Source organism: Cetorhinus maximus, chromosome 6, assembly GCF_964194155.1.
Source record: "Cetorhinus maximus chromosome 6, sCetMax3.hap1.1, whole genome shotgun sequence".
Classification (NCBI taxonomy): Eukaryota; Metazoa; Chordata; class Chondrichthyes; order Lamniformes; family Cetorhinidae; genus Cetorhinus; species Cetorhinus maximus.
The window spans coordinates 128,809,074-128,835,313 of NC_135884.1; the positions used below are offsets into that span (position 1 = coordinate 128,809,074).

The 26,240-nt window shown below is 45.3% G+C and overlaps 1 protein-coding gene and 1 long non-coding RNA gene across 3 annotated transcripts in view; both read left to right on the forward strand.

Annotated features, from left to right (window-relative positions):
- LOC144681427 (polycystin-1-like protein 2) overlaps positions 1-9,686 on the forward strand; it is a 56,481-nt gene extending 46,795 nt beyond the window's left edge. The window contains exons 14-20 of the mRNA XM_078543018.1: positions 642-656; positions 1,463-1,597; positions 1,795-1,980; positions 5,220-5,541; positions 5,677-5,810; positions 8,966-9,090; positions 9,498-9,686. Coding sequence (XP_078399144.1) covers positions 642-656; positions 1,463-1,597; positions 1,795-1,980; positions 5,220-5,541; positions 5,677-5,810; positions 8,966-9,090; positions 9,498-9,686 — 1,106 coding nt within the window. The remainder of the gene's footprint in view (positions 1-641; positions 657-1,462; positions 1,598-1,794; positions 1,981-5,219; positions 5,542-5,676; positions 5,811-8,965; positions 9,091-9,497) is intronic.
- Positions 9,687-21,234: 11,548 nt separating this feature from the next.
- Positions 21,235-25,978, forward strand: LOC144681389 (uncharacterized). Of its 2 annotated transcripts, none has more exons than XR_013576775.1 (3): positions 21,235-21,497; positions 23,556-25,368; positions 25,526-25,978. It is a non-coding gene; the product is annotated as an uncharacterized LOC144681389 (long non-coding RNA). The 2 variants fall into 2 exon arrangements; XR_013576776.1 differs by having other exon boundaries at positions 21,248-21,345.
- Positions 25,979-26,240: the final 262 nt, after the last annotated feature.

A 26,240-nucleotide genomic window follows, 5' to 3' on the forward strand; every position in this document is an offset into this window, starting at 1 on the left:
ATTTCATGGTGCGTGCAAGTATAAGAAAAAATTATCACCACATTCACCCTGTTCAATCAGTAAAACTTCTCACATACAAATTCCAGATAATAGGTACGTTTTCTGGAAAGAGATATTTCTGAGATGTTAACTTGGCAGAATAATGACCAATGGAATTCCGTGCCAGCAAATCAGTTCATGAATATTTTTCTTAAATATATTAAAACAATACTTTGAATGAGAAAAGGCTGGGAGATGTGAAGGAACAGAGGGCTTTAGGGGGTCAGATTCACAGGACATTAAAAGCAATATCTCATGTCAAAATTTATGGAGTACTCGCCCTACCAGCCCCCAGGAATTTTGTGCTCCTCCAATTCTGGCTTCTTTTGCATCCCTGAAATCCTTTGCCTCACCATTGATGGCCATATGTTCTGCTCTGTAGGCCCTGAGCCTCTGGAATTCCTTCCCTAAGCCTCACCACCTCTTCCCCCTTTAAGATTTCCCTTAAAACCTACCTCTTTGACCAAGCTTTTAGTCACCTGTCCTAATAGCTCTTTAAGTGGCTCGTTGTCAAGATTTGCCAGATGGCACTCTCGTGAAATATCTTGGGACATTTTACTACTTTAAACGTGCTTTACAAATGCAATTTGTTATTGTTGTAGGTTCTATGGCAAGAGGTATAGAATATAAAAATCAAAATGTCTTTAGGAATCCAAATAAAACCTAAGTAAGAACACAGTTGGAGTACAGTGTAGTTTTGGGCTGCATAGTGTAGGAAGGACATTGAGGCAATAGGGAGGATACATCGCAGGCAAGAGGAAATAAAAATATGAGGAAACATTTCATTAGAACCTAGGAGATTACAAGGTGATCTGATAGAGGTATTTAAAATTATGCAAGGATGGGACAGAATCCGTTAAAGTGTTTCTGATGTTAAGGGATCTAGAACGAAGGCATATAGATATAAGGTTAAATGTAGACAATTTAGAGGCAGGGTGCAAGAGAAACTTTTTTACCTAGAGGGTTCTGAGGTTGGAAAATGCACTACCAAAGTTAGTAATTGAAGCAAATGAGGAAAGGAGAATTATAGGGGAACCAAATGGGTAGATATGATTATGGCTATTTTCTTGCATGGAGGATAAGCACCAGCACAGACTGACCGCCATAAATGGGCAGCTTCCATGTTGTAATTTCTATGTAATTCTCACACCAATCAGTCATCTTTTTAAAACAAAAATAACTACTAACTGCTGTCTCTGTTATCTGCCCAGATTTTCTATAGTGCTACTATACTGAATATTACCTGGTACCCTCTCAATACCAGATTAGTTTACTTGTTACACTTAGATAGAATCTATGATAGTGTGAACAGGACATGATCTCTGAAAAGAATATGAATTTGATGGCAAATATACATTTCTCATTTTGTTCCATTTTTAATCCTTTTACATCCTTCAACTAACCATATTACTGGTATCCACAGGGGAACCTAACAAAGCTTTACAGACAGACCGAAGCGGTAAAATTTACCAGCCGCCAACAGTTCAATTTGTGGAACAGCTAAAAGAGATGAAAAGAAAAGAGAAGAAAATATATGCTATGATCCAGAAGATTCTGGGTATATAAATAATATCTTACATTGTTTACTAGCTTAAAACCTTAATACAGTCCTAACCACTGTTTTTGGATGTATGTTGTCTCTAACACTCTTACGGTTTTAAGTTCATTGAATGTTTTCGTGACATAGTAACACTATTAAAGTAAACTTTGATTCTTTTCATATTCTGATGTGCTTTTTCTCTCTCTCTCTTTCAGTTCATTTGGTGTTTCTCTCCTTGTTGCTAACCATCGCATATGGAGAGAAAAATCCCAATGCATTCTATCTTAACAGAGCCATTAACCAGACATTCACCCCTTCCTTCAGTGATATCCGAACCATTGATGACTTTTATACCTGGGCCAGCAAATTGTTACTACCCAACCTATATGGAAGTTATAACGGTAAACATATTCCATTTAACTCTTTCTGTAAAGGAGTCTCATTCCACCTTTATAACTGATTTGTGAATTAAGCAGTTACAACTAATGAGAAACTAGCAGATATTCTGGTGGTGTTCACAGTTAGTCAGAAAGTTTTATAAGTACAAGGATGTTATGTGATGTGCTATTACCAGAGGCATTAACTTATCAGTACTGGGGGCAGCCCTGCGATCCGACAGTTCTGGGATGATGTTGCAGGGTCCAGCAATATTTTGAGGTAGGGCCTTAGGCTGAGGGCACTGTGGGTATGTCAAGAATTCCAGAAACACTGCAGGAGAAAGATCTTGGAACACTAGGGCAAGTTCTTGGTTTTAGGATCACTGGGAGAGAGATCCCAGGGGCCTCCGAGTACTGGCGATGGGGTTCTCAAGTTCAGCGAGCATTCAGAACTATTGTGGGATTAAGGAAGTGCTGGAAATTAACTCAGAATGGGCAATAAATGCTGATCTTGCTAGCGATGCCATTTTTCGAGAAGTAATGGGCCTGAACTTCCACAGAGTGGCAATCAGGGTGGGATTGCCACTCCGCTCCTAGTTTCTTACCTGAAAATCCTTTGTCTCCTGACCTTCCAACTCAGGCCAGGCGAGAATAGTGCAGTGCAGTGTGCTCCTGAGTCCCTCTGTCAAGGACTGCAGAGTCGGATGTGAGGAGACCACGCCACCTTTTTTTATGGCTGCAGCTGCAGTAAAGCAGGTGAGTTTAAAGGTCCATCCACTTTCAAGCCAGGGAGAAGGTAGGTTTGTAAGGTAAGTGGGTAGAATTTGAGGGGGGGTGGGTGTCGGGTGGTCTAAGAGGTGGTGTGGTCAGGGAGTGGGAAGTGGTCATGGGGGGGGGGGCGGAGATTGGATGGTCTCTGTGGGGGTTTGGGTGGTCTCTGGGTGAGTGTGGGTCAGGTGGTCGGGTGGTTAGGAGGTGGTCTGTGGAGGGTTCCGGCAGTCTGGTATGGGTGTGTGCAACTGGGGGGGTGGGGGGTTGTGCGGTCAGGGGGATGTGGGGCAAGGTGTGGGGGTGTCCTGTGGTGAGTCGGGAGAGGTCGGTACAGTAGTTACCCAGAAGCTAGAAGTGCTTTTAATTCTTCTAATTTTTTCTTCTAACTATTGCTGTAAGACATTCAGAACCAATCGAAGTTTGCAATTTAAATCACATTTTTGGATGGTTTCCAGTGCAGGGCAATTGCCCATCAGAAGTTTGCACTTCCTGGGCAATTGCCGTGCAATCCTTACCTGGGAACATCTGCGGGGGGGGGGCAGGGGGGCGGTTCTCCAGCGCATCTTTGGGGTACCCCCCAGATACCTGGAGCTTGGAAGTAATGGCCCATAGGGCAGAATTTTACAGCCCTGTCGAGGCAGGGGCAGGGGCAGAAAATTCAGCGAATCGTTCAAATGTCCATTGACTTCAACGGGACCAGAAAATCCCACCGGAGGGAGGGGCTGTAAAATCCCACCCACAATGTTTACAGAAAGATGGCACAGTTACAGAACAGCACAGAGTGGACCCTCGCAATGCTACCTACAGGTGTAACACTGATGATATTTTTGGGCACTTGCCATTTTTAATTATTTATCGATAAATTAGTAAACAATTCAAACAGCAACAGTTTGCATGTACGTAAATTTACATTGTGTGATTCTGTATACATATTACCTTTTTTGTCAGTAACTTCCTTTTTAAAGGTTTTTTTTCACCACTTTACTTGGGTCTCTCATTCAATGGCTAGAAGGTCAGACAAGTAAGCTGCTTTCAGATGTCTGTCAGCGCTGCTAAAACTGAGATCAGCAGCTGCATGAGAGAAGGCTGGTGTGGCCATTCTTTACTTTTTGCTTCCTCCCAGTAACGAGCACTGTTTCTACTTGTGGTCTTCTCCACTTGCATCATTGAGATATTGAACTGTTTCAGTGGTTGGATCTTAATATGACTGATAGTTTGTATCCTCCTTCAATCCCTGCTAACTAAATGATTCATGGTATAGGGGGTAGCATATTGGCCTGGATAGATGATTGGCTGGCTAACAGGAAGCAGAGAGGAGGCATAAATGGGTCTTTTTCAGATAGGCAAGATGGAATGAGTGGTGTGCCTCAGGGATCAGTGCTGGGACCTCAGCTTTTTATTATTTATATAAATGACTTGGATGAAGGGATGGTTGCCAAATTTGCTGGTAACATAAAGATAGGCAGGAAAGTAAGTTGTGAAGAGGATATAAGGAGGCTACAAAAAGATATAGATAGTTTAAGTGAGTGGGCAAAGGTCTGGCAAATGGAGTATAATGTGGGGAAAATGTGAAATGGTCCATTTTGGCAGAAGGAATAAAAAAAGAAGCATATTATCTAAATAGTGAGAGATTGCAGAGCTCTGAGGTGCAGAGGGATCTGGGTGTCCTAGTGCATGAATCACAAAAGGTTAGTATGCAGATACAGAAAGTAATTAGAAAAGCTAATAGAATGTTATCATTTATTGCGAAGGGAATTGAATACATAAGTAGAGAGGTTATGCTTCAGGTGTACAGGGCACTAGTGAGACCACATTTGGAGTACTGCGTTCAGTATTGGTCACCTTATTTAAGGAAGGATATAAATGCGTTGGAAGCAGTTCAGAGAAGATTTACCAGACTAATACCCGGAATGGGTGGGTTGTCTTATGAGCAATGGTTGGACAGACTAGGCTTGTATCCGCTGGAGTTTAGAAGACTAAGAGGCGACTTGATTGAAACCTTTAAGATCCTGAGGGGTCGTGACAGAGTAGATGTGGAGAGGATGTTTCCTCTTGTGGGAGAATCTAGAACTAGGGGTCACTCTTTAAAAATAAGGGATCACCCATTTAAAACAAAGATGAGGCGAAATTCTTTCACTCAGAGGATCGTGCGTCTTTGAAACTCTCTTCATGAACAGGTGGTGGAAGCAGAGTCTTTGAACATTTTTAAGGCAGAGGTGGCTGGATTCTTGGTAAGCAAGGGGGTGAAGGGTTATCAGGGTTAGGTGGGATTCAGTTTTCAGGTTACTATCAGATCAGCCATGATCTCATTAATTGGGGGAGCAGGCTTGAGGGGCTGAATGGCCTACTCCTGCTCCTTGTTCGTATGTTCATTCCCAAGCTTTCATAGGCATAGATTATCTTTTTTTAGGTGTTGTTTATTTTTTATGAAATCCTTCCTAAACAACAAAGGCATACCATTAGAGTAATGATAAGTGTGACTTTGTCACTAGGATTCATTACTGATGGATACTCAGAACTACTTGGAAGCCCCCGCATTCGACAACTGAGAGTAAAAAAACATGATTGTCCTGCAAAGAAGACATTAAAAAGCTTTGTTAAAAAATGTGAAGTCCCATATTCATTTGATGAGGAGGATATGTCAAACTATGGAGAGCAATGGACAAACAATATATCTGTACAGGTCTCAAATCTCAGTTATATTTGGGAATACCAACCAAGATTACAGAAGTATCCGTTTTGGAGAAATCTTGCTGTATACAGAGGAAGTGGCTATGTGGCTGACCTGACCACAGATAAACATAATGCATCCAGGTAAATCAGTTATTCTGTAAGTACCATACGGTTTCCATGAGTGTGCCCGTTTACGTTTCATTCTGAAAACAGCATGAAATATACCTGCATTGACTTTATATTGCTATATTGTATTTCTTCTGATTTATCCTGCAGGATTGTTAAATATATAGCTGAAAGCAATTGGTTAGACAGTTACACCAGAGCAATCTTTGTGGAGTTCACGGTCTATAACGCAAATGTAAATCTATTCTGTGTAACCACACTGACACTGGAGACAAATGGTATAGGTAAGCGCTCACATATGTTTGGTTTTTCCTATGGTACAAACCTGAATGATAGGATGAGCAAGATGGACTGAATTACCTTTTCATATTTTTATGTTCTACGTACATTTGCAGCTTTGGCTATGGCAAACCAGACTAGGAACAGGTCAAAAGTAATGTTGATTGATCTTTTAAATATTGTGGTTACAGCGAGTTTACGTGTTCTTTCAGGTCATGCTTTGATACAGATTACACATTGTAATGCAAATTACATGGTCTTTCAAATATATTTAAATAATTCCACACATTATATAGGGAACGGGTCATAGTCATTCAGTCATTCCTAGTTGGGAAACTAGAGCCCACTTTAAAATCCTTTGAAATTAAGTTTGTATTTTGCGCTGCACCATCCTCACGCACCTGTGTTCGAAATCAGGATTATTGAACAGGGTTCAGAAACTTAGCAAATAATTGTTTTTTGTCATGCATTTACATTTTAATCAATTACAGTTAAACAGTCAAGTTGGTCTTGTGAAACCTATCATGATATCCTTTATAATGAAATGAAGAGTCTCTGAAATAATGAAAATCCATGATATATTAAAAACATTACAGAATTCTTGATACATTTTACTATTGAATCTTATAACCATAACATGACTGCAGGAGTTCCTCATTTTCCCAATTATTTTCAACTGCTTCATCAATGACCTGTCCTCCATCATAAGGTCAGATGTGAGTCTTTTCACTGATGATTGCACAATGTTCAGTTCAATTTGTAATTCCTAGACATAGGAGCAATCCACACCAACATGTTGCAAGACGTGGAAAACAGCCAATTAATAAATTCTTATGAAACCCAAACTTACTCTGTTGGAGAGGGCGGAGATCGGGAACTTCAACTCCCAACGGGCCTTGGAGCTTTTGCACATGCGCATTGGCATTTTTATGTCTTTTTTTTGACCCAGTGCACTGGTGCATAAGGAAATGCCAAGAAAACCCAGGTTAAGTGACCGGATAGCGGAGCACCATCAAAAAAGAAGCGTCCCAAGCAGGGGACAGGGAGAAGAAGAGGCCCCAGTTCAGTCAAGGAGTAGAGAAAAAAAAGCTCCAAATAGGTAAAGGGCTCATGGTAGCAAACTTTGAGTGAAGCAGGTTCAAGAGACCCCCTGAAGTTCCAAAAAGGCAGCTGAAGGTTGGTGACTCTGTGCTGTGGGCAGTTGGGGCCAAGGTTCCCCTTTGGAACAGCATTGTTCTGCTTGGGGTGGCCAAAGATCTAAAATTGTGCTTGTGAGTTGGTGCTTGAGTATATACTTGGGAATCCATGGGAAAGAAATCTTGGGAGACGAGATTGAATCACTGCGAGGTGGGCTGTTGTTGATGCCATCTGGGTTGGAGCGACTTTTGGAGAGAATTCCAAGGTTAGATCTTCAAAGTTGAAGACTGGAATCCCTCATGAGAGAGACAGTTTCAGTGAGATTGGTTGACTCACAGTGTTACTGATACCTGGGTGTTTTGTTGAGAAATCCATGGACTCTGTCTTGGTCACATCTGCCATTTATTGTGTAGTGTGGTGTGTTTGACCACATTTGGCTTGTTAATTCACATGTACCTCATACTTACTCTGAATGCTAGAGTATAAGATAGACATTCTAAATTGTTTTATCTTCCTTACCTTATATAGTAAAGTTTATTTCTGTTTGCTCAAAACTCGTGAAATCTTGAGGCTTTCTTCACTGAGCAAGTGTCTTAAATCTTTGTCTCCTTTAAACAAAAGGTTATTGGTCCCTAACCAGATCTTACCAAAATCTTGGGGGTCTGGCCTAGGATCATAACATAAATTGGGGGCACAAGTGCACTGGGCCAAAAAAAACGTTAAAATGCTGATCTACGCATGTACAGCCTGCTCCCGGTCTGTGCATGTGCTAAAGCTCTGAGGCCAATTGGGAGTAGTAGTTCCCAATCCCCACAGTCTCCAACTAGTTAGGTTTGGGCTTTGTAGCAAAATGGCAAGTAACTTTGCAACACAGAAGTGCTAGGCCATGGCCATCTCCAACACATTCCTTAACATTTGTTGTAATTATTGTTTTACTTAGTGTGTAATGTACCTTTAAGAATAATACTTGTTAGGGAAGGTCACATGATCTGTAGGAAGCAATAGGAGAGTAGCGCGGGCTACCTCTGCAATAAGTGTAAAGATAGAGTTGGAGTTGAAAGCACATGTGGATTTGCTGCTGAGTATATTGTAAATAAACTTAATGTTTCCACTCAAGAAGTGTTTGCAGATCAACTCTATTACTAACAGTACAACTCAGCTACTCTACAGTAGCATTCAATAAATCTTACACCATCAATATACTTGGGATCGCTATTGGACAGAAACTCAACTGAAACAGCCACATAAATGCTTTGGCTATGAGAGCAGGTCACAGACAGGGTACTCTGCAGGGGTGTGATTCCTCTCCTGACTCCCCAAAGACTCCTCATCACCTACAAGACACAAGTCAGGACTGTGATGGAAAGCTCTGTGAAACTACATCAAGACTTAATAGGCTCAACTCCAACCAGGACAAAAATAGTACAGTTGATTGACACCCAATAGCCTAAATATTCACCCGCTCCATCATCAGTGTACCATCTACAGGATGCACTGCAGCAAGTTGCAAGCTTCCTTCTAAAACATCTCCTAAATCTATAAACTTCACCCCTAGAAGGGCAAGGTGCATAAGAACACCACCATCTCTGAGTCAAAATCACATATCATCCTGACTTGGACAAATATTTGTCATTCCTTCTTTGTTGCTGGGTCAAAATCTTGTCACTCCCTATCTACAAGTATTTGCCGCATAGGTTGCAGTGGTTCAAGAAGCCCCACTACCACTTTCTGAAGGCCATTTAGGGATGGGTAATAAATGTCAACCTCAACAGCAATGTCCATATCCTGGCACAGTATTTAAAATTATCATATTTGAGGATATGCAAATAGGACAGTAGAATATCTGTCTCTTTCACCATCAGCAGAATGAACTGCAGTTGATTGCACAAAACTAGAGCATGTATTAGTCAAATTTAAGATCAGAAGCTTCTTGGATTAAATTTTAACTTGATTGTGAATGCTAAACAGGTCTAATTATCTAACCCTAATTTTGATTTTATATATATTTCATTTAATTCTACAGGAGCCTTCATTCCCTCTGCAGACATGGAGAGTATACAGCTGGTCCAGAACAGAGACATTACGATTCTGTTTGCTGCAGTAAAGATTGTGTATATGCTTTTTGTTGTTTATTATATGGTGCTGCAGGTAGGTGCTGAATATTTGTAATCCGCAACAAGATTGCCAGAAATAATTGATCTCAGTGTGTCAAATGTGTTAATATAGGTATTAAGAACTTACGTGGGTTACAAGTGGAAAGTGCTAAATTGTTATACACAGAGAAATGGCCACATTTTAGTGTTCCAAATTATTACGTATTAATACACTTTGCTCTGGTGTTTAAAGACAAACTGCCACAAAAAAAGAACTGGATAATTTTCTCAGGACAGGTCTTTAACAATGACTTAGCAAATTAATGTTTACCCTAAATTCCTTTCACCTTATACTGGTGTAAGATGTTTTCACTATAACTCAACCTCAAATAAAACATACAAAATGTGATATTGCATATATTTCAAATGATCAAAAAATATTAATTGTGCCTCCCTTTCTAGGGAAAGCTCCTCAGAGAGAAGAATTGGAAATATTTCTACGATAAGCATAACCTGATGGAAGTATCCATTATCCTCTCCAGTTGGAGTGCCTTTGCGCTGTTTCTGAAACGATTAGCATTTGAAAGTGAAACTCTAGATGATTATGTCAAAAATCCTCAAAGGTGCTTCTATATCATGATAAAGATTTAATTCCTCTGATATTTTTGCAAACTTGACATTTTGTGATGGGCCCATCACAAAGTTTTTCTCAATTAGTGACATTTTTACATATTATTCTTGTAAGTTTCTCTGAGGTTGTATTTCACACATTTCTGATAGGTTCCTAAGTTTCAATGTGAGAGAACTGGCCATTTTTTTCATCTGTCTCTCCCCCAAACTACTCCCTCCCCCAGCCCTATTTTGTGACAGTGCATTTGAAGGCCAAACTGGATGCCTGAGTCCACATTTATTATGGATTCTGCCTACATAAGCTTGTTACAAGAAGGTCTTGGGGCACAGTGGAGAGCATCCCTGGCTCCAAGCCAGAAGCTCCAGGTTCGTTTCCCACCCCAGGAATGGTCAAGTTAGGTTCATAATGTGGACAGACAGATTGAATAACAACTTGCAAATCCATGCAACACACACCAATGTCAGGTGGTAAGAGTGGGAGAGGTTCCCAGTCAGCCATATGATGGAAAAAATATTGGAGCCTCTAATATTATCCATAGCTCCAGGCTACAACGTGCATGTTGCCACAGCGACCCAGACTCTCTGAGTGAACTGTAACACACCATCACCAGATTTCTCTCACAATAGCTAGAACTTTACAACCTCCTGGGAGCAGGATGGCAAGCGGAGAAGGCGATGGCAGGGGTGGGGGGTCATTAAATTGGGCATCATGCCTGTGGTGCCATCTGCTCCACCTGCCCACCGTCCCTCTGCGATTTTACAAGCAGCCGCGGGGGTTAGTAGGTGGGGAGCAGGTACCAAATGTCCAGCCCACCATGTGAAACCTGGCATTCTGTTGGCCGGGCAAGAGGGGTTTGCCTCTTTTCGGCTTCCTGTGTCCATTTGGCCCCCACCCCCAGGTCATTTGCTCCCGGGTTTCCCCTCCTCCCACCCCTGCCGCCTCGGCCTGACAATTCCTGCCCCCCACCCGCTCTTGCAGGGCCTGCCAGTCTAGCCGCGGCAAAACCATGGACTTGCCTTGAAGTCTGGGCACATGGTGTCTCTTCCTCCGGGACTCCATAGTCCCAACTGTTGCCACCACTCATGGGACAAGAGAGCTGCTGGCCATTTATTGGCTGGCTGCTTTCAGAGGCAGGACTTCCACCCCAATGGGGGCAGAAGGTTCACCTCAAAGTCAATTAACCCTGGAAAGTGTGAGGTGATACACTTTGGAAGGAGTAATTTGACAAGGAAGTATTCAATGAACGGCATGACAACTAAGATGTACTGAGAAACAAAGGGACCTTGGCGTGTGTGTCCATAGATCTCTGAAGGCGGAGGGGCATGTTAGTGGGGTGGTGAAAAAGGCATATGGGACACTTGCCTTTATCAATCGTGGCATAGATTACAAAAGTAGGGAGGTCATGTTGGAGTTGTATAGAACCTTGGTGAGGCCACAGCTGGAGTACTGTGTGCAGTTCTGGTCGCCACATTATAGGAAGGATGTGATTGCACTGGAGGGGTTGCAGAGGAGATTCGACAGGATGTTGCCTGGGATGAAACATTTAAGTTGTGAAGAGAGGTTGGATAGACTTGGGTTGTTTTCGTTGGAGCAGAGAAGACTGAGGGGTGACCTGATCGAGGTGTACAAGATTATGAGGGGCATGGACAGGGTGGATAGGGAGCAGCTGTTCCCCTTAGTTGAAGGGTCAGTCACAAGGGGGCATAAGTTCAAGGTGAGGGGCAGGAGGTTTAGGGGGGATGTGAGGAAAAACCTTTTTACCCAGAGGGTGGTGACGGTCTGGAATGCACTGCCTGGGAGGGTGTTGGAGGCGGGTTGCCTCACATCCTTTAAAAAGTACCTGGATGAGCACTTGGCATGTCATAACATTCAAGGCTATGGGCCAAGTGCTGGTAAATGGGATTAGGTAGGTAGGTCAGGTGTTTCTCACGTGTCGTTGCAGACTCGATGGGCCGAAGGGCCTCTTCTGCACTGTGATTCTGATTCTGTGAATGGCTGCGGGTTGAGCCAGCCAAGCAAAGGTGGGCTTTCCACTGACTTTTATCTGGGCAGTGGGGTGGGGTGGGTGGCAAGGTTGGGGGATGGTGGCGGGGGCAATAACTCCACAATTTGAATCTAGACTAGGTACAAGAGCCACCTAATGATAATTTTCAGAAACTTCAATGGGTGATTTTATTCTTGTGCAGCAGCTATAACACTGTCAGGCAATTAAAATGGCCCATTATAGATATGCACCAGGCTCCCACTCTGATCCCACGATTTCTGATTTTAACTTGGTCTCCTGAACTGGTGGGAAATGACACCAGGTGGAAACTTCCTCTGAAAATGCTGCTTGGGCTCCAATGATGTGATCAAAACCTGACAGTTATTTTGAAATGGGGAGCTGTATGGGGAATCCATTGTGATTGCCTAGCCAAACCAGCTGAATGGGAGGAGGAGTCAGGGCCAGAGACAACTAAAAAGATCAATTGTCTTCCTTTCCCCGTGGTGAAGCGGGAGGTTTTGGCCTCCTCTGCCCTGTGTTGGTCTCTCTCTCCAGATCACGAGGTCTTCCCAAATCTCCTCATTGGCGATTTACCCGAGTGCTAGGGACCAATTGCCAGCCATCTGTCACCCAACTGGAGCGAAAATGTTAGGAAACTTCAATGTTAGTCATCAAGCTTTCAGCTATACTATTATCTCCACAGATTTGTTAGTTTCCATTGGTTGATGAGCATAAATTCCGTTCTTAATTATGTCATTGCTGTATTGGTGGCACTGACCACAGTGAAGCTCTGGCATCTGCTGCATCTGAACCCGAAGCTGCATCTGTTCACATCTGCAATGCGGAGAGCCTGGGGGGAGCTCAGAGGCTTATTTGTTATCCTAGTACTGCTGCTTGTGGCCTACTCCAGTGTGGTAAGATGAAACAATCTTTCTACTGCATGTTATTTAACTTAGAACGTAACGATTTGTCAATTGAAAGTCTCACTTCAGTTGATAACCAAAAAAAGTAGCCTGAATTTTGTGGTTTAACAATGGTGAGACTGTCGGTGTTCACTGTCATTACCTATGAAACTGGCAGCAACGTCTGGCACTCACACATGCACCATTAAATGCGGAAATCTGAATGTTGCTGTTAGTGATGCCCCTCTCTGCCGTAGGAATTCATCGATGGAATTCAATTATGAAGCACTGATATTTGCTGTGAGATTTCACTGTCCTATACTCAACGATCTTCAGCCAGTGGTGGACTTAAAGTTGTTGGGGCCCTGTGCTCAGCTTCATTTTCCCACCCCACCCCCACCACCAGGACACCCTCCCTGGACCTAAAGGCCGAAGCCAAGAAAATACAAATTGATCAGTGCTTCTCACACACTGTCTCTCCACCCCTCCCCCACCACCCTCACACTCTGTCTCCCCCACCACCCTCACACTCTGTCTCCCCCACCACCCTCACTCTCTCTCTCCCCCACCACCCTCACTCTCTCTCTCCCCCACCACCCTCACTCTCTCTCTCCCCCACCACCCTCACTCTCTCTCTCCCCCACCACCCTCACTCTCTCTCTCCCCCACCACCCTCACACTCTGTCTCCCCCACCACCCTCACTCTCTCCCCCACCACCCTCACACTCTGTCTCCCCCACCACCCTCACACTCTGTCTCCCCCACCACCCTCACTCTCTCTCTCCCCCACCACCCTCACTCTCTCTCTCCCCCACCACCACCCTCACATTCTCTCTCTCCCCCACCACCACCCTCACATTCTCTCTCTCCCCCACCACCACCCTCACATTCTCTCTCTCCCCCACCACCACCCTCACATTCTCTCTCTCCCCCACCACCACCCTCACATTCTCTCTCTCCCCCACCACCACCCTCACATTCTCTCTCTCCCCCACCACCACCCTCACATTCTCTCTCTCCCCCACCACCACCCTCACATTCTCTCTCTCCCCCACCACCACCCTCACATTCTCTCTCTCCCCCACCACCACCCTCACATTCTCTCTCTCCCCCACCACCACCCTCACATTCTCTCTCTCCCCCACCACCACCCTCACATTCTCTCTCTCCCCCACCACCACCCTCACATTCTCTCTCTCCCCCACCACCACCCTCACATTCTCTCTCTCCCCCACCACCACCCTCACCCCCATTCTCTCTCTCCCCCACCACCACCCCCACCCCCATTCTCTCTCTCCCCCACCACCACCCCCACCCCCATTCTCTCTCTCCCCCACCACCACCCCCACCCCCATTCTCTCTCTCCCCCACCACCACCCCCACCCCCATTCTCTCTCTCCCCCACCACCACCCCCACCCCCATTCTCTCTCTCCCCCACCACCACCCCCACCCCCATTCTCTCTCTCCCCCACCACCACCCCCACCCCCACCCCCATTCTCTCTCTCCCCCACCACCACCCCCACCCCCATTCTCTCTCTCCCCCACCACCACCCCCACCCCCATTCTCTCTCTCCCCCACCACCACCCCCACCCCCATTCTCTCTCTCCCCCACCACCACCCCCACCCCCATACTCTCCTCCCCCTACCCTTACACTCTCTCTCCCCTCAGCACCCTCACATTTTCCGTCCACCCCAGCCCCCCACACCCTCATACTCTCTCTGTCTCACCTCACCAGCGGTCCACTGCTCCTTCCTGCCTGGCCTGGTGTCTACTGCCTCACCCAGGGTCTGTCTGCTGCCCTGCCTGGGGTCAGTCCACTGCCTTCCCTGGGATCCGCTCCCACACCCACAGATTCACTCACTCCCACTCCCACACACTCACTCACTCCCAGCCCCACCTCTACACATGCTCCCACACCCGCTCCCACACCCACACCCACTCTCACTCCCACTCCCACTCCCACACCCACACCCACACCCACACCCACACCCACACCCACACCCACTCCCACTCCCACTCCCACTCCCACTCCCACTCCCACTCCCACTCCCACTCCCACTCCCACTCCCACTCCCACTCCCACTCCCACTCCCACTCCCACTCCCACTCCCACTCCCACACTCACTCCCACACCCACACTCACTCCCACACTCCCTCCCTCATCCACTCCTACACCCACTCCCACTCCCTCATTCACTCCCACATCTACACTCACTCCCACATTCACTCCCACACCCACACACACCCCCACTCCCACACCCAAACACACAATCACTCCCATTCCCACAGCCACTCCCACTCCCACACTAATTCCCAGACCCACTCCCAAACTCATTCCCACACCTACTGCCACACCCACATTCGTTCCCACTCGCATACACACCCACTCCTACACCCACACCCACACTCACACTCATTCCAACACCCACACCCACACTCACACTCATTCCAACACCCACACCCACACTCACTCACTCACTCACACCCACACTCACACTCATACTCACACTGACTCTCACACCCACTCCCATTCCCACACCCACACTCCACCCACCCTGTCCCGGCAGTCTCTTCTCCCCTGCCTCTGCCTGGAGCGAGTCTTCCCCCGCAACCCCGGCTGGCAGTCTCTTCCAGCACCCACCTCCTCCCCTGCCCCCGCCCTCGCAGCCCCCAGCCCCGGCCCGGGAGTGAGTCTCTCTCTCTCTCTCTCTTTCTCCCCAATACCTGTGTTTCTGGAGCCCACTCGCTGCTGTCGGTTTTGCTGTTCATCCAATGACAGACTGCTTCTCTTCAACATTTGTTGCTGAGGCTGTGATTGGAGGAGCACTTTCTTTAAGAATCTTTCACTGCATTTACTTTGGGGGACCACACGGGGGGCTTTGCCTGTGGGCTGTGTTGGACAAGCCTGTTCTATGTTATTTCATAATAACCTTAAATCTACATTCAAACTAAAAAATCAGCAGTCATTAGGCTGTATTATCTTACAAAGCACTCAGGTTTATAATGCATCCTGCATTTTGTGCCTCCTGCCATTTGGGGGGCCCAGTGCCACAGCACGATGTGTTCCATTTTAAATCCGGCCCTGTCTTCAGCTGCTTCATCAATGATCTTCCCTCCATTGTAAGTTCAGAAGTGGGGATGTTCATTGACGATTGCACTACGTTCAGCACCTTTTGCGATACTGAAGCAGTCCATGTCCATATGCAGCAAGACCTAGACAACATTCAGGTTTGAACTGATAAGTGGCAAGTAACACGTATGCAACACAATTGTCAGGCAATGACAATCTCCAACAAGAGAGAATCTAACCATCTCCCCTTGACATTCAATGGCATTACCATCGCTGAATCCCCCACTATCAACATCCTGGGGGTTACCATTGACTGTATTGAACTGTACCAGCCATTTTAATACTGTGGCTACGAGAGCAGGTCAGATGCTGGGAATTCTGAGGCAAGTAACTCATCTCCTGACTCCCCAAAGCCCGTCCATCATCAGCAAGGCACAAGTCAGGAGTGTGATAGAATATCCTCCACTTGCCTGGATGAGTACAACTCCAGCAACACTCCAGAAGCTCAACACCACCCAAAATAAAGCAGCCTGCTTGATTGGCATCCCATCCACCACCTTAAACATTCACTCCATCCACCACCAATGCACAGTGGAGCAGTGTGTACTCTCTACAATACACAGCAGCAATATACCAAGGCTCCTTCGACAGCACCTTCCAAACCCACGACCTCTACCACCTAGAAGGACTAGGGCAGTATTTCCCTTCTGAACAGCACTGTGGGTGTTCCTACAACACATGGACTGCAGCAGTTCAAGAAGGCAGCTCACCGCCACCTTCTCAAGGGCAATTAGGGATGGGCGATAAATGCTGGCTTAGCCAGTGACACCCACATCCCATGAATGAATAATATAAAAGTAGATGCATTGGAACACCACCTCCTGCAAGTTTTCCTCCAAACCACTCAGAATCCTGACTTGGAACTTTATCACTGTTCCTTCACTGTTACTGGGTCAAAATCCTGAATTCCCTTCCTAACAGCACTATATCACATGGACTGCAGAGGTTCAAGAATGTGGCTCTCCACCACCTTCTCAAGGGCAATTAGAGATGGGCTATAAATGCTGACCTAGCCAGCGATGCCCATATCCTGTGAAAGAATAAAAAAAACTACTTCTCTTGTTGTAAAAGTCCTTGTATAAGTTATGCTTGTTGAATGAGGTGCAACTGGGTTTTTTAATGGCGTACTAAGACATTTAGTGCGATCAGGGGCAGAGATGCAACAGCGTGTTCTATGACCAGGGTTTTCTTGACACTTCACTGTGGCTGGGTCAAAATCCTGGAATTCCCTCCCTAACAGCACTATGGGGGTAACTACACCACATGGACTGCAGTGGTACAAGAAGGCAGCTCACCACCACCTTCTCAAGGGCAACTAGAGATGTGCAATAAATGCTGGCCCAGCCAGCAAAGCCCACATCCCATGAATGAATAAAAAAAACTTGTTCCCTCTGACTATAAGCATGGGGGTGGTGGGGGGGGAACGGGGGACAGTCCATGAGTCTGAGTAGCTGAGTTTCTGTGCAGGTGACTGGAGCAGCATCATCATCATTGTCAAGGAGTTCTTTGATCAGGACACAATGTGTTTTTGTCTTCATTTCACTCTTGATGCATTGTAGAGTTTGCTCTCGGACCTAGTGTTCAAGTAGACTCCTTCCATATCTGCAGGGAAGTCAAAGGTCAAGAGCGTGGTGAAGAAGATGCCAAACTGAGTGGGGGTTTGGACGGCCAGTTCACTCCATTCTTCACTCTGGAACTGTCAGAACTGTCATCAGAATGTACAGTGCAGTGTATGTTGTCATCAGTTGTGAGCCTGGATCTATTTTGCCAGGATGGCACAATTGGCTTGAAGTTCTACCCATGTTTTACCCATGCATGATTCAGTACAGTGTTGCAAGTGTCCGGCATTCAGACAGGTATTCAGAAAAAAAATCACTGATAAAAGCGGCTAGCACAATTTAGTGTAAGACAAAAACTGTGAATGCAATGAAATATAAACAGAAAAAGCTGAAAGAATATCGTAGGTCCATCATACCTGAGTAAGGAAAAGAAAAGTTAAAGGGATAAATGTTCCCAGTCTAGGCAAGTGGTCAAGGCCAGCTTCCATGCAAATTAGAAAATTGTGCTGCAGAATAAGGTGTCCCGACAGTGGCCCAGATTCAAGTGTAGGTCAGTATTTCAGGTCAAGACCCACCATTCAGCCAAATGGAAAAAGATCAAATTAAAACCATATATCTAAATTTCAGCAGGCTACAGAATACATGATCACAGAGAAAAGCAAACTTTACCAAAACTGTAATTAATGTGAGTTGTTCAAGTAACCAGCAGAGGAAGTCACTGCTGATGTGGAGACAATATTTAAATCACATGATCTGTCACTTCTGTATGTTGTAGTCCTATGTGATGTTGGGCTCGAACATATCCTCTTACAGTACATTCTTCAAGGCCGTCGCAACAATACTCTATCTTCAGTTCGGGATCTTCAATTATGATGAGGTAAGGGAATATTTTATGTTTTGAAAAGCATTTTGCTATTAATGAGGTTTGGGGAGTATTTCTCATAGCAAGTTCTGACCAGGATGAACCAATTTAATAATCTGTGTCTCAAATGAGAGCAGGACCCTGAGAACCCCCATGGGGCTACTCAGTGCAACTGCTCGTCTCCATGCGGGTTGCCCTGCTCTATTGGTTATTGTGTCTGTTTTAATCCCATGAGATGACAGCATGCAGTAAGGAGACACCATAGACATTGCACATTGCATCAATGAATCTTTGACTCCAGTCTGGCTTATGGCAGCTCTGTGATAATGCTTCTATCATGGAGAGTCGCTCGATTGCAGGAGGATGATGACGACATGCAGTAAGGACACTCTATAGGTCTTCACACAGCCTCTGAGAATGCCTGACTCCTGTCTGTCCGAGGGCAGCTCGCTTGTGCTCTGTGATCAAGGTCATATCATCGAGACACAGCCATGAAACGTTAAATGCACCTGATCCTTTGTCCATCCTCAGCACCTGATCCCTTCAGGAGCACAGCGTCACTGGTCACAGCTGCTGAAGAGGTGGGGGCTGAGAGCACACAGAGAGAATGACGGAACTCTGTGACGCCTGCCCACGACATTCTGGCGGCAATAACAAGCACTGTCGAGGTGCAGGCATCAGTAATGTGTCCAGTGAGTGAGGCCGGACCATCACTTTGGTCTGAAGGATAAACAGAGCACAGGGAAGAGGTCCTGGACTGAGACAGCTGCCTTTATCTTGTGCAGAAAGGTTTCACACCTGAATGACACAAACACTGCTCATCAGAACAAGAAGCCATAGACAGGGAGATATTCTTGGGAGTTTATTACAATAGTGAACATTATGTACAAGTGATTAACACCCTTGCCCAGGCTATGTAACTACATCTTCTTAACTTTCCTAACCTTGCCACCACATCTTGGTGCTCCCCGGACATCCACAGCGAAGGTCGAGGCAGCCTACCGACTGCCAGCCATGTCTGTGATGGCCTTGACAGGTGTCCTCTGGATGGCCAAGACCTGGAGGGCACAGGCCTGCTTTCGGGGACCTGCTGTGTGGCAGTGGCACCCTCCTCAAGCTGTGGTGCTGGAGCAGCTGGGGTCATAGGAAGAGGGGGTTCGGATGGGCTGGACACTCCCAAAATCACCTGTGTGATGGCCCCAGGATGTGCATCTACTGATCCTCCTCCCTATGGGTGCCCAAGGGCCCCTGGCTGACTCCTTGAGGAGAAAGGGTAGCTGGAGTGAGATCGATCTGCCCTGAACTCCTCTCATATACACAGTGTTGGCGGGCAACTATGGCGTCAGCGATGGAGTTGAGCCCGGGCAGCAGTACAGGAGCCACATCCTGGACCAAGATCTCCATGGTTGCTGCCATCCTTCCAGTGTTGATTCTGTGCAATGGCATGCCGGCGCTATCACCTCAGCCTGAAGATGGATGGACTCCTCCATCATGCCTTGCAATCTGAGGAGTGCAGCGGACATCCCTTCCTGATGTTCCTGAGCTTCCCTTTGCAGCTCCAGCAACTGTGACATGACCGAGTCCAGAGGTTCATCATCTGACTCGGACTCAGCAAATTTCTGGCCTCCAGCAGTCCTCCAAGTGCCGGGCACCTGGGAAGTCCCTGCCGCCGCCTGCAGTGGATCGGAAAGTGCGATGTGCTCACCAGATTGTGATCCCGAGGCTACTCTAAAGCTAGGTCCCACCAAGATGTGTGTCTCTGCACTGGTGGAGGATGTGGGTGAGCGCTGTGATGGGTCTTCAGGGAGGGTGCCTTCAGATTCCTCTTCAGAGGTTTCTTTGGGCCCTGGGTCGTGGACTCCGTCGGCGGTTTGGCAGATGTGCCTGCGAAAGCAAGGGGAGATAATTAGTGCATGGCAGTGGCCTGTGAAACAGGACACATCACTCACAGCATGGTTATCTGCTGGATGTTGCACTGCTGGATCCTCACTTGGTAGAGAACTACCAACCTCACCGTCAGCACAGGAATGATCCAGATTCTTGCCGTCCAGCTGGATGGCTCTGTTTTCAAAGTCCATGTGGACCTTGATTTCAGGCATTCCTCCACTAGTCTGTGACCTCTCCTTCTAGCTGTGTGCCAGCTTGTCCTGCATGAATAGAGATGGAGAGAGTGTAAGCAGGATGCCTGCCAGGCCAGATGATAGGTATACCTGGCATGTGTGGGTGGTGAGTGATCCCATAGATGGGATGAGGACAATGACGGTGAGTGTGAGAGAGTGAATGGTGATGTCCCTTGAGCTGGCAGTGAGTGAGAGCCCTGTGGATGTGAGATGGGTTTGTGCGTGTGATTTGAGAGTGATCAGAAGAGTGACTTACCCTGGCGGAACGGAGGAGATCACTAATCCTCTTGTGGCATTGGGTGGTTGTCCTTTTTTGCAGCACGTTGGCACTGACCACTGCCGCCACCGCCCCCCAAGCCGGATTGGTGATGTTGCTGCCCATCCTGCAGCTAGAGCAGGGTAGAGGACATCACAGCTGTCCTCCACTGCGTCCAAAAGGCGCTCCAGGGACAAGTAATTGAACCTGGGAGCTGCAGTCTTTTTGCCTTTTTGGGCCATGTCCTACTTGCAGCGGTCATGGGCTAGAAGCATTGAGATGTGTGCACGCAGCTGGACTTCAAATACAGCGCCCAGCATGAGGAAGCAGCAAGGTGATAGCGTGGCGGCCGAATGAAAGCCTGCTCACCCTCCATGGAAACGGTGTGTTTACTGGGAATGCATAATTAATGCAGTGGCTTTGGGATGATACGGCATGAAAAGCTGCCAATGCGGCCAGCGGGTAAAATGTTGTTTTATCCACCCGCTACCGCACTTAGTACAAATCTGGGATGATTCTGCCCAGTGTGTTTAATGTGTTAGAAGCTATAGGTGGAATCTTCCGGTCCCACCAACAGCAGGGAACTTGGCGGGCGGGGGATCTTAATTTGGCGTGAGGCCAAAAATTAGCTTCCCGAAGGCGGGGTGAATTGTAGCATTTAAGTTCTCGAACTTTAAAGACGGATCAAGCTTCCTGACAAACAATGTCAGGAAGTCCTTTTGCATTAGCAAGTCATACATGGTCATTACAAGGCCAGCTCACCGGGGTTAAGTTCCCTGCCAGTGAGAAATTAGAACATTCACTTTTACAACTGCATATAACTGGCGTGCACTGGGGAGGTAGACTTCTTCCATGATTAACAGTGACTTGCATCGTATTCTTTGGGGAGTGTCTGTAAATGCCAGCCTGTGCTTGTGACTGTGTGGTGGCAGTGCAAGTGGCGTGGAGGATGACCATGCAAGGGAGGAAGGATTAGTGGAGAAGCTTGTAGCTGTGGCCGGACACAGGTGGAAGGTATAGTGCGGGCTGTCCTGTTGCTCTTTAAATATGGTGCCTGGGCCTTTGACCCCATGAGGTAACAGCTGGGATAGTGGGCGACTTCCAGCCAGTCCCGCTACGAGAATCAGTGAGCTTCTTGCAGATACAAATTTAATAAGTTGAACAGTGCAGGATCGCACCTAGTCAGCTGTCCTGCCCCACAGCTGAAACCACACTCATTTCCATGCCCACCACTGAACTTAGACCCCAGAATGGAAGATTCCAGTCTGTGGGTTTGTAATTGACTCCTATGGTAATGGCAAATGGTTAATGCTGTTTGTCTGATATAGGCAGCTGCTCGTGATACAGATAGCTGGCGTAAGTGGCGGGGACTGAATTCCAAAGCAGATTAGTGGCTGTTTACCCTAGTTGGTGTCTCATTATAACTTCATGCACCTTTTGAGATCTTATCTTTTTTCTTTTGAAATTTTTCATTCTTTGTAACATCGCAATAGGACTATTCCTATTCCTTGGTTGGATGCTGATAAGCAGTCACCAAGGAATGAAATTGCAGCTTTTTCCTTCCAGTTTCAGCTGTAGCTTGCAGGGAAGGATGTATCTCTCACTAGTTAAGTTAAATCAGAATCTCACAATAGCCCTTAGTTTGTTGCACTGGTTATATAAACTATCAACTCATGTAGACAGATGAAGTTGAGAAATCTGCTTTTCTAACTGTGTGTTCATGTTGTTTTGCACCCAGGTATTAGAGCTTTATCCTACTGCAGGTGCAATTATTATTGCTACGTCCACCATCTCTATGACGTTCGTGGTCTTAAACCTCTTTCTGTCAGTAATTCTGGTATCCTTCACAGACGAGCACCATTCTCCACTAGTATGTACACTTTTCCTGAGAGAAAGTAAACTTTCTGTAATCAGTTAATATATCAGCAAACCAGTGGTTTTGAAATGTTTTTTGGATGCTCCTATGATGGCTCAATTAGTTAAGGTAACAAAGGTAGGAAGTGAACACGGCAGCGAGATTAGTTTTGGTTTACTCTAGTAAAAAGCTGAGACAGACAGAATGGGCTGAATGGACTTCTTTCGGGCCTTGAATGTCGATGGTTCTAGGAGAGTAGATGGGTGACAGCACCACACAGACCACGAAGGTTCTGATTTCAAACCATAATCTGCACTAAACTAAGTGATTTCAGGTGATAGTGGGGGAACTACAACCTCTTCAGAGTCTCTTAAAAACCCACAGGATTTGTTTCAGGATCCACCTGCTGCTGACCCCTCTGGATCAATGTCACATAACTTAAATAAACCAGACGGGTGTCTATCTACTGGAGCAGATTTTCAACCTCCATCAGAGGTAAAAAGCTCCAAAGTCCAGGGTTGGGATTGCCAGGAACCCTTTTATATAGGAGCAACAAATTATGGAAAATTGTTATTTGGATAGGCTACAAGTCAGGCCTGCACTCTTGGGGTTCCATTGCACTTATCAGTAGGGCAGTATGGTCCCAACTGGTATGCTAAACCCCTTCTATATCTCCAGGTTAGTGTAGAGAAACTCCCAATCTGAGATATGGCAGTATCCTTGCATGGAGCAGATGGAAGCCCATACACAGCTGACTGCAAACTGGCATGGTCCAGGTCCTGGCTTAACTTATGGCCCTTCCCACCCGATTTACTGTAGGGAGTGTTCTTGAACACCCAAATATTTTCAGTGCTGACATGTTTCCTGGCAGGGTAGTGGTGAAGATGTTTTGGCTGCTTCATGCAGTTGCTTGCATCAGTGTAGATGTGGTGCATCCATGAGCAAATATGGCGAGTGGTTTTATCCCCATCAACCAATAAGTTCTAGTTTGAAGATTGAGGAAGGCAAGATTCTGGTCATAGTATAGAAAAAGCTGGCATACATCAGATATTCCCTAGCTCTGTCAATATAATAGGAAGAGCCTCTATTGTTTACCATTAAAAGCTGCCCAGTTTAAACTTCTCAGAAATAATTATTTACATTACATAATATATGTGTATTTAGTATTTCACATGATCCCATTTTTGTCATTATTCTAAATACCTTTTCTGTTACAGCCACCTGAATATCAGGAAGTAATTGACCTGCTGGTGAAGAAACTTTGTTGCTTCTTTGGAATTCAAGGCAGTGAGAAATCTTCTCAGCAGAAAAAAGCAGACTAAAATATCATAGAACAAGAAATGGATGTTTGGACTGTCAAGCTTGCTCATTTTGTAATCTAATTCTCAACTCCACATGCTTAATCCCCTGAGAGAAACTTCTACGTAAATACTCCCGCCCCTCAAAGGGAGAAAAAAAAATGAAAACTGCAGAACATCAACGATTCTCAAAAATCTTTCATTAAATCCTGCTTGCTGGCCTTCAAAGACAACATTCCCTCACCAGCAGCATAGGACCATTATCTCCTTTTCAGTATTTGATCATCTAAACCTATACATATCCCTAGCATGATTACAGTGGAATGTCCTAATGTCCTGACAGTTTCTCTCCAAATGTAGCATAAATACCCCTTCAAAAAATAGATTTACGAACACTAGTAAAAATAAGAAAAAAAAATGCCATTCTCTCTTTAAGCTTATCATTGATAAACCTTTGCATTATAGTGGAACTGCATTGGCAAATCAAGAAATTAGTAGTTTAGGCGCTTTTATATTGGCGTTTTTTTTAGTTTGGATTCCAAGAAAACAATATCTGAACACAGGGATGGACTGGCTCCAGGAACAGGAGTGAGATCCTTTGTGATTTTCACGGGAAAAGGGGTGGCAATATTACAGAGCTGGTACAGAACCATTCATGGAGGCACACAGGATACCTCCCAATTTCCCACATAGACAGTCCATCTGCCTGTGCATGAGCTCCCTGCATTTACACAGTCATACCAAGCCCTCTTAATCTAGTGACATGATCACAGACCTTCAATTTCACTGGCCTTTGCTCCTTATTCAATTTCCAGGCAGAATGATTCTAAATGCCTGGTTACACCAAATTTGACCTGGTGTCAAGAAGATATAATAATTTTCATAATGTTATTGGAATTTTTTGTAAAGTAGAGTAATTGTGGGGTCTGTGTTTGTGTGTGTGGGACTTAATTGATTTAAAGGCAGCTGGTGTAAAGGCTTAGATGTATCAAAAGATAAGATAGGTTTGAAATGTTAAATTTGCATTCAAAGGGGAAATCTGTATAAGGGAGATGAGGTTGTGTGTAGGAAAGAAGGAATTCTAAGACCTAACAGAAGTGTGAAAAGCCTCCTGCATCTCAGCTCAAGCTGCTGTCTACAAGGAACGGAAGCTGAGAAAAACTCACGTTGAATTCGATTGTTCAGGGTATTGTGTGTTACTTTGAGTCTTTTAAAATCTATGTATCTTACTTGCCTTAATGAAGGTATAACTGGGGTTAGATTAATTAGGGGATTTTGAAGTTATCATAGTAGTAATTTGTATATCTAAATATGTGCTTAAAATCATTTCTTCTATTAATAAAGGTTTAATTTAGTTTTGTAAGAAACCTATAAGATTTGGTGGCCTTTTTACTGAATTCAAAGCCCGCATCTCGAAATATATACAAATTGCAAAACGGTTGTGGCAGTTGTTTCAAGTTTCCCTTTGAGATTTGAGCAGCTCAGCATTTACCATCGGCTGTGCCATAACACCTGGCATTAGCTTCTTTAATGAATATCATGAATAGCTTGTTTAATGAATAATTTACTATCACAATGATGTGAAATAAGTAGATAGTTAACAGATATTTTCTGTCTTGTGTATGGCTAGTATATAACTGCTACTGAGAAAAGTAGCAATCAGCAGCTGTTCCATATACGCCATTACTGGAGAGCATTTGACAGCACTTATTGGTCTGTGTAAATTCCTCAGGTCTTGGGAGGTGTCAGCTGTGGCTCAGTTCATAGCACCCTCGCCTTTGAATCAGAGGGTTGTGGGTTCATGTCCCACTCCCGGAAACCAAGAACTGTGATTGTACTTGAAAGAGTTGCAATCTGTGACTGTTGGTAACTCGAAAGAGTTTCCTCAGGTCTTGGAATTCCTCCTCCACATGGCTGTCCATAACCATTCTCACTCAAATGAAGCTGGCCATGACCACAGCATGGAGTTCAGATTCCAAGGCCTTCTATTGTGAAGTGTGCCCACAAGGAGTTTATGCCAAAACAGATGGGACACTTGGTATACTAGATCTTTGCCGTTCCCTGATCAATACCAGAACTACTACTCTTTCATCACTAATGTTTCTGTATTTTAGCTTGTGATACATCTTCAACCCCACCATGACCTATCTGAGTGTGTGTATATCTATGTAGGGAGTCAGCTTCAAAGGGACATGGCAATGCCTTGTGGTTAATTGTTATGTTGTCTGTTAATTGATTGTGAAGCATAAAAACTGTGACTGACAACCAGTGCTTTGTTACCACTAACAAAACTGTATTCTCTGAAAACTCATATTTCAACACTGTCAAGTGTCATTATAATAAAAAATGAAAACTTTATGTTGCAACACTAAGTTATGGACAGGCTTTACAGTTGCCTAATGTAAATGTATTAAAACAGTTGACGAACAAAATTTTGGGGGACAAAACAGCAAGAGTTCAGGGGATAAAACAGCGAGAGTTCGAGGGATAAAACAGCAAGACTCCAGGAGATAAAACAGCAATAGTTCAGAAGATAAAACAGTGAGAGTTCGGGGGATAAAACAGCGAGAATTCGGGGGATAAAACAGCGAGAGTTCAGGGGAT